At 43.3% G+C, this 9,279-nt stretch overlaps 1 protein-coding gene across 1 annotated transcript; it reads left to right on the top strand.

Moving 5' to 3' along the window:
* The first annotated feature begins 7,771 nt into the window (after window positions 1-7,771).
* Window positions 7,772-8,878, top strand: GPR148 (G protein-coupled receptor 148). The gene has a single exon (XM_009984540.2). It carries the CDS (start codon window positions 7,772-7,774, stop codon window positions 8,876-8,878), a length of 1,107 nt encoding a protein of 368 aa, XP_009982842.1.
* The last annotated feature ends 401 nt before the right edge of the window (window positions 8,879-9,279 follow it).

Genomic DNA, 9,279 nt, shown 5'->3' on the forward strand with positions numbered 1-9,279 from the left:
GAGTGGGACAAAGCCGCTGTTACGAGGACAAGGCAGAGCGAGGACAAGGCAGAGCGAGGCCTCGTGTGGAGAAAATCTAATTTTTAAGCACCTGTGCTGGCTAAGTAACAAAGGAGCTGCTGGGAAGGGACAACAGAGCTTGTGAATGGCACTGTGTGTGCGACCCACAGCGTGTCCCCTGCTTGGCTAATAAGAGATTGTGACTCTCATTCAGCACATGCTGGCAGTTAATCTCTCTGCCATATGGCGGCTGTGCCTGGCACCTGCTTCATCAGTGTGAGATAAGGTCAGCATCTCCCCGTGGGCAGAGGTATTCCAAAGAATCAGTGTTGCTTCAGTATCTGTGCCACCCAGGAACCACTGCCGTTCCTAGGTACAGTGCTGGGAGCTGGGAAGGAGCATATTACCTTTGGCAGTGAGGCTCCTTCCTCCCCAAGATGGTTCTGTGCCTTGTGCTGGTTCATGCTGTGTACAGATTGCACCCATTCATTCAGTCTGTCATCAAAAGGCATGAATAGGAAGGGATAACATACTTTTCTTTTGCAATGCTCTTTTCCTCCCTTTTCTCTGTTTCTACTCCACTTCTGGCATGTTTCCTTCCGCCTTGATTCCTATATTGTCTTTGCCCCCTACCTTGTACAGCCCAGCTGTCAGGGAGGGGAACTGACACTGTACAGCTGTGGCTGGGGTCTGCCTGTCTGCTGCATCACCATTAAAGCCTCTGCCTGTATATATCAACCTGTCTTTTCTACCCTTTTTTCCTTCCATCTCTCTTCTGATATTTCCTTTTAACATGCACTTTACACTCCCCAGCCATCTGTCTCTCTTCTTATCAAATCATCCTTCGAGGAAATACCATGCTAAGTCTCTCCTGTACTGCCTGGCTTTTTACATGAGACAAAATATGTTAAGACAGGGACAATGCCAGGTAACTTCTGCTTTTGCCCGCCTGCAGCAGTCCTTCCTAGGCAATGTTGGAGATCATTGCTGGTGAGACAGGACAGAGACATAAAATTCTCAGTGCCAGCCACGACCAGAAAGATAGACAGCCTGAAATGGAAGGATGCTCTTAGGAGACTGGTGGATGTATGCAGCTCCCCCATTTGAGAAGCTTTCTCTCAGAAGAAGGAGCTTTCTCCCAGACTTAAAGGGGGAGTTGAGGAGCCATGAATTCAAATGTGTATTTCTAGTTCTGCTCATGATTCTGTGTGATATTGAATATGGGTTTAGTGTCTTCTGATAGCTGCTAAATCCTCAGATAAGAGTAGTATGTTATTGCTCTTTACCTAAAGGCCTTAGATTTCTGCAGGTCACTCCTCTTGGCGCCAATGGTGTGTACTGTTTGAAGTTTTAGAAAGGTTTGTCCTTACAAATTAAACTGCTTTAGGAAAGAAGGCTGATAATTTCAAAATAAGCCTTACTTAGTAGACTGTTTCTCCTGCATTGTTATGAAAAGGAGGTGGACAGGAAAGAACATGAAATCAAAAGAACAGTCTAGGATGGCTTCTCTTGGTGTCCCGTGAATCTGTCCATAAATGACCATGTAAACTAGCAGTGGTTTGCTATAAATGCTTGAAAACATATTAGTAGATGAATCACGTAGGTCCTTTCAGCATAAGAGAGATACTGTGTCAGAGGAGGAGAACCTGTCTCGCTTTGCCTTGCCAGCTCAGGAAATGAAAATGGGTGAGTCCTGCTCGCTGCAGCTCGCGGCAGTCAGGGCCAAGCAGTGACCTGCAGGAAAGGAGGTGGTGTCTGGCACTTACAGGTGCTTTTTTTTTTTTCCCCATCAGATTGTGTTACTACTGTAACCTTTTGTTGAAATATTTGTCAAATATTCCAAAATCTCGTTCTTCTGACATCCAGCTTAATTCTCAGTATTCCACCTGCAAGGCAGATTTGGTACAAAATTTACCTTGGCTTTGCGATCACCATGGCCTGATGGTATTTGGAATTAGAAAAAGTGATCCAGGGATTTAATGCTGAGTCCTGCCAGCCTCTCTCTCTCAATGTTCTCTCTTTTGTTTGGGAGCTTTATTAAAGTGTCTTCAAATCAGCACTTTCCAGTCCCTGTTTTCTTTTGTTTCAGGTTTCATTTGACCTTTAAAATCATTGTAATCTGAGCTTAATTTTCACACCCATTTCTTTACTTCCTTAACTTTAGTAATTGCTATGCCTGATTTGTGAACTTTGTACAGTTACAGGAGCAATGCATATGCCTTTTATCTATAGCAAATAGCGAGCAAGGCGTTGAACAATAGTTCTGGAGCCAAGTGGAGACAGATAGCTGAGCCATGGAGACCAGGCCAATAAGACTAGGACAGGCAAGCTGTACCTCTGCCCTGTGGATCCTTACCCTGAAAAGGCTTGCAGAAAAGTTTAGAGGGAATCTTAAGGTTTAGAGAAATAGTTGTCTTTTAATTGGCTTTCTATTCAAAGGAGAAGAAAAAGGGAAAGCTCAACCAGAAAAACAGTACAGTTAAACTGTTCTGATTACTTGTTTTTTTCACTGACAGCAGCTCATTTCCCCAGAGTGAGAATATGGATACAGTGGAAATAGTTACAGCTGGTTCTCTGCCCTGCTGGGAAGAGCTGGCCTGCTTGTGGGCACTTGGCTATCCATGGCTGGGAGAGCTTCATCAGCGAGTGAGATGACTTCTGGACCTAGATAAGCCTAGAAGGGGGCCATTCTTGGAAGTCGAAGAAACTGCAATAGCACTTGAAGGCTCTTGATCTCAAGGCTCTGTTACTAAACAAGGCTGGAAATATCCTCATGAAATGACATTCCAGTGAAAATGTTGATTTGTTGGACTCAACTGTCTCATCCAAAACACTTCTGTTCAAGGAGCTGTGGTGGACTCTGAGGTGGCCTTTCTACACTTTTCTCCCTGGGCTCCTGGCCAGGCAGATCAGTCTGTGGGGCAGACTCAGAGCACAATATCATTGTCTAGGCTAGGTCCTGGTGAGTGATGCTGGAACAGGCAGCCACATCAAATACTCCATGCTCATGCTGAGACAGTGATGTGATGGCACCCAGGGAACCTCAGAGCTGAATATGACCATGCAATTTAGTCACACGCTCCCTCTGGGTATCTCCTCCTATAACAGTTTCTTGGGATGAAGGGCTGGGGAAATCTTGGCATTTTTCTGGTTGTCTTCCCTTTTCTGTATGGTGTTTCCCTGCCATGGCAGCAGTGTGCTTGTTGACTCATTAAATCAGTGAGGCTAGACTCTTTGTGATATAGGAAGTTTCCCTATGTGTGTACACAGTTAAGTCCATACCGATTGCTGTAAGACGGTAATCTTTCTGACCTTTTCTGTTCAGTTTGACAATACCCTTTTATAGTCAGTAACAGAATATAATGGAGTCTGGGTTTTGCTGGATTTACAATGTTCAGTATGGCTGAATGCATGCTTTCTGAGATGTCCCAAACTCAACACTAAGATAACTAAGCTTTCAGTAGGATGTTGGTTGAAGCGGAGAGGAGTAAAATAATTAACAGTGTGTGATTCAGTTTGAAAATCAATACAGACTCTGTTGAGCCAGAATAAGATCTAGAAGAGAGGCTGCTAATACTGTAGGTCTGAATCAGCAAGATATGTAAAAAGTGCATCCACTTAACCTAAATTTACCAGAGACCATTAAAAAAAAAAAAATCAATAACTAGAGCATTAAGGCCAGGTTTACAGGAAATTGCAGGAGAATCATTCAGATTGGCACCACAAAATATTGAACACAGAGATGCAAGGGCAAAGAGCTGTCTAAGTTCAGTATCCTCAGAAGTGGTCTTCAGAGCTGCCAGCCCCTTGCAAATGGTCTAGATGTGGAAATGCCTCCTACGCTCCAGACAATGAAAGGAGACAACAACCAGATATCCTCCGGAGCCACCTATTCTGGGTGTGTAACAGTGTGTGAAGACACCAACCTTATAAATTTTTTAATCTAGCAGAACGATATTGAAGAGTTGTAAACCCCTGTGGAAATCTGAGGAGAGTGGCTTTGGCTGGACTTGCCCAGGTCTGATGGGGTTGAATCTGACTTCCAGTTATTTGCTGTTTTCCATTTTTGTAAAACTAAAGCCTGCCTGCATTCCTAAGACTTTTCCAGTAGCACAGTTAAAGCTGAACAAGTTCATGCCATAGAGCTTACTCTGCCATCCATAGGCTGCAGCAGGTGAACAGTTAAGCACAAGATAAGCAAAGCTGTGGACTTGTGATGTCTCCTGGGCTCTGTGGGACTCTGCATGCGGGCTAAATGAGACAGTCAGGAGCTACTTTGTGTTTGTCATGAGGATCTCAGCTGAGAGTGAACCTGCAGTCAGCTACTGTGGAATAATTAACAAGTTCATATCTTTCCTTACCTTTCACATTATTTACTTCACATTATTCACATTTACGCTTTCATGGCCATAGAAGTGGATTTTTAAAAGGTGGTCAGTTGAAGGTTGCTAGAGTTACCACTTTCGCTTTGTACTTTTTACTAGTGAGGATGTCAGTGTTTGTTACCCTCCCAGATGTAGCTGGGACTTCTAGCTCATGGTAGAAGCTAGCTTTTAGCCAAGAGGAAGGAATAGCTCTGCTATAAAGATGTTGTTTTCAGGCATCAGGAGAAAAATAATTAGACTGAAAAAATAAGAACCATTTGTTAATTGAACAACTATACATAAACAAGAAGACCTTGAGATATATATTTGCAGAACTACAGTGCTGTATGACATCACTGTGAAATACTTGGCTGCATTGGACACTCCTGTAAATGCCAGCAGATCATTGTATATTGTATTGGCATTTATTCTTCTGTCAACTAAAAGTGCGCAGCTAAGATGACAAACCTTCTGTTTGTTCACATTTAATCCTAACCAGCTGGTGGAAAATACAGTTGTGATATTGTATGGAAATGAGAGAATCTGCCCATTAATAGAATGTCTTTGGAATGCTAGGAGCTGGGAAGCAGCAAACACTTCCACCATTAACAGAGGTCTGAAATTATAGTTGGAGGTGATATGCACACACTTGAGCTTTCAATGCTTCCCTTCCATTTTGCAATAATAGTGTAATTCAGCAGTTTGGGTGGTTGAGTGCTACTGTCTGCTTAAGATATTAGCTGTGTTGTGACTCATTGATAGATGCAGGGCATGATCCTGAAGCCAAATGTATAATTGCATCAATGTTGTTTACACACTTTACAGTGGATGCAGGATTGAGTGAGCAAAAATAATCACCTTCTGTTTTGCCTACCCAGGCATCATAGCAACTGAAATGCTGTGCTTAAAATTATCATTGATTTTTCCTCCTATCCCTTTGTTCCATATGGTGCAGCCTGTCAAACTGTCTTAACATGCAGCTCCATGGATGCCAACTATCAGTGTGTATGGAAATGAAATGTGCACAAGATTTGATGACTGATGCTGAGTCTCATAAGCTGTCTGCTTTGTTACTTGGCATGCCCCGAGACAGCATGTCCATGGCACAGCACGGCTTTCTGTGAGGTGAGACTGTGCACTGTCTCCCACGGACAGAAGCATGCTGCATTGCTATATGCTGGTAGTGCTGGGGAAATAATGAATACGGTCATGCCATGCTAAGTAAGGAGCCACGTTCCCCCTGCTCTTATTCCATCAGTAATAGAATCCATATTACTTGGGAAGGGAGATCATGCTTGAAACAATAGTTAAAGATTTGACCATGCTGGTGAATGTGGGAGGTCCTGGTAGGCTTGCCAGGACTGCCAAAAAGGTTATCTGAGCTTAGACGTTTTTAGGTGCCTAAATAAATAATATAACTTCAAAAGAGCTGAGCAGCCAGCAGATTTCATTCACTACTTTTTATTAGACCTTTGGCTTGTGCGTACGCTATTTTTCAAATACTGGGAGTAATCCTTTGATGTTTACAATTACTTAAAATCTCCAAGATATGCCTTAGTGAGAAGGCCAGCTAAAGCTGGGAGTTGACAAAGCTGCATATTCTGCAGAGCTTTTGTCTTTGCTACTTATGCCCCATGTAAATAGCACAGTAATGTGATGTAGCAGTGATGTGCTGCTTTGTGCAGCGTACATAGGGGTAAGCAACTGCAGGAGACATAGACCATGAAATAAAATAGTGTTGCTATGCCCACTTTGCATCACGCAAGATGATGAACAACTGCATCAATACAGTCTTTTTGAGTAAAACTAAAGCATTATTAGCCAGTGCTCAGCCTAATAAAAAAAAAAAAAATAGCATTTCTTCTGATCAGACCATGCCTGGAAGAACTTGAAGAGTTCCTTCTCCACGGTCCAGAACCTTCACAATTGTCTTGTTGCACCCCCAGCTCTGACAATGAGATCTGATAGTAAAAGCAGTGCAGTGCAGCAGCTGCAATACTGGCTTTGGCTGGGATAGAGTTAATTTTCTTCATAGCAGCTGGCATGGGGCGATGTTTGGGACTTGTGCTGGAAACAGTGTTGATAACACAGCGATGGTTTAGCTGTTGCTGAGCAGTGCTCACGCAGAGTCAAGGCCTTTTCTGCTTCTCAGACCACCCACCAGTGAGTAGGCTGGGAGTGCACAAGAAGCTGGGGGGGGACACAGCTGGGACAGCTGACACCAACTGACCAAAGGGATATTCCAGACCATATGACGTCATGCTCAGCATATAAAGTTGGGGGGAAAAGGAAGGGGAGGACGTTTCGAGTGAGGGTGTTTGTCTGCCCAAGTAACTGTTACATGTGATGGCACCCTAATTTCCTGAAGATGGCTGAACACCTGCCTGCCAATGGGAAGTGGTGAATGAATTCCTTGTTTCACTTTGCTTTGCACACACGGCTTTTGCTTTATCTGTTAAACTGTCTTTATCTCAACCTATGAGTTTTCTCACTTTTACTCTTCTGATTCTCTCCCGTCCCAGTAGGGCAGAGTGAGCAAGCAGCTGTGTGGGGCTTAGCCACTGTCTGGGGTTATACCTGGACAGCTGGCCAGCAAGCCAAGAATTAGCCTCCAAATGGACATGGAAATACCAAGTCTGCTGTAGGGTGCGCTGGTACATTATAGCATGTGTCACTCATCCCAGACAATTCACCGATTGACTGTGAGTCTGCAATAGATGAGAATTCAGTATTTGTATATCATGCATTAAAAAAGGCAGGGGAAGGCTTGTCATCTATAAATAGCACAATCTGATTCACTAATCAAAAATGTTTGTTGTCTGTAAATAAGATCATTTCATTCACTAGAGCCATTGCAATACAATTTTACAACAAGATCGAGAGTCAATTTTATGGATCACTTCAAATCGATTGTGCTGTTGCGTACAAACTGATACAAAACATCACCCAATCACGTTTATGACTCTCCTGCATCAGTACACGTGGAATGTCGTTCTATATCATTGTGTCTTTGTTTAATCAAGCTAATGTTTCATCTGCCTTGTTGCACTGATAATGTGAGGAGGACAAACTCAAATCGCTGAAAATTATCAACCTGCTCATTCCTGATCAAAGAGCTAGCTGAGGGATTTAGACTTTTTTTAAAGATTCATTCTCTATTCTAAACATTAGATTTTGCAGAAGGAAAAGAAAAGCTCTGCTTTAGGCACCTTCAGGCATCTTTAGCACCACAGAATTCACTTAGAAGTTTCAACTTTCTGTCCTTGAGAAGAGCTGGTGGAACTGGCTACGGAAATCGCTTTTCTTCCACAGGCTTTTTGCATCCTCTGCTTCATTGGCCTTTCTAAGGACTCAGTGGAAGATCTTGCTTTCTCCAAGTCAGACACTCATCCCAAAACCCTAAGGAAATGGACTCCTCTGGCTGTGCTTTAGTACATAGAGTGAATGCAACTGCTTACAGGCACAGGGCGGCAGAGTTCAACTGTTCCTCGCGTTTGAATGACACTTCATTGTACTATTTGCTGGAGGAATGGGCTCTCGACCTATCAGTCACAAATATGAAGATGTTTTTAATTCCTCCAATTGTCTGCATCGTGGCAGGTGTCCTCATCATTCCTACCATCTTGTTTGTGATCTTCTCTAGCTTTAGCATCCGTCAGGAAACAAGGTACATGCTGCTGGGAAATGCTCTACTTTCTGATCTGATCTACCTTTTGTTCTATGCCCTGTTAAGTGCTCTCAATGCAGCACATGTACATCTCCCAAAGGAAGCTTGTGTCCTCCTGTTGTTTTTGCTGTTAGTGGTGTACTGTGGAGGATTGTTCACGGCTGCTGCCATAGTCTTGGACGCATATGTAGCTATTTTGTTTCCTTTGCGCTACGTTGCTATTTTGCCTCCTTCACGAACCAGAAAAATTATCCTATTACTGTGGATGTGTGCTGGGGCTTTCCCTGGGATTTTCTTCTTGGTGCTGTTGAGCATCCACAGCTTTGCACCCTGTGTCCTGGAAATGTGCTCGGTGCCAGTAATACTAATGTTGACTCTGAATGGGACTAATTCTGTGAAACTCTGTTTCTGGCTTTCTACCACGGTTATCTTTCTCTTCCTGTCTCTAATATTTTGTTGCTATGCTATTCTGTATTTTAAAACCAAACAATCGGGTATATGGAAGAGCATCTGCTCCAGAGCTAGTGTAACATTCTTAATGCACAACACTGTGTTACTTTTTCACTTCTTTCCGCTCTTGGCCCTTTTTGTAGAATCATTCTTGTGCATTAAAGTTGCCATCAGACAGCAGACAGGAATCTGGATCTCCCTGGCAGTCTGCAATTTCCTGCTGATTCTCCCTAAAGTTTTGTTCCCTTTTCTATATGGGCTTCGATACAGAGAGATCTCAGCATCTCTCAAATCTATTGTCAGAGGGAAGCATATTCATCTGGTGTCATTTGCCCATCACCATCCTGAGCCAACTCAGAGCACAGCCGCAGCAAAGGAGTTGTCCTTACCTCATTAGCATGCAAGCCTGATGGAAATCGCTCACCTTCTGAAGAAGTGATCTGAAGAAGAATTGATCAGCTCATGTCAGAGGAGACATGGGTTGATTGATCCGTCTCCTTGGTGCCAGAAGACCATCAATCTTTCATTACATCACAGCTGGAAATACAGTGTTTGCTACCCTGGATGAAGTTCTAAGCTTTGTTCTGACGTGGGAGGGCAGAATCTTCTGGAGATATTGAATCAAGATCATTTTCACCCATCTGTGGCAGAAGCTTTTCTGGAAAATAGAAAATAAAAAATAGATGGTGCAAAGCAAAGGGGTTAACCACAGGTCTCTTGACAGCATCACGTACAGCAGAGAGGATCCTTAAACAAAGGTGCTGCGAACGCAACAGCTATTTCTGTCACTCACAGTGT

This window comes from Tauraco erythrolophus, chromosome 11, assembly GCF_009769465.1.
Source record: "Tauraco erythrolophus isolate bTauEry1 chromosome 11, bTauEry1.pri, whole genome shotgun sequence".
NCBI lineage: Eukaryota > Metazoa > Chordata > Aves > Musophagiformes > Musophagidae > Tauraco > Tauraco erythrolophus.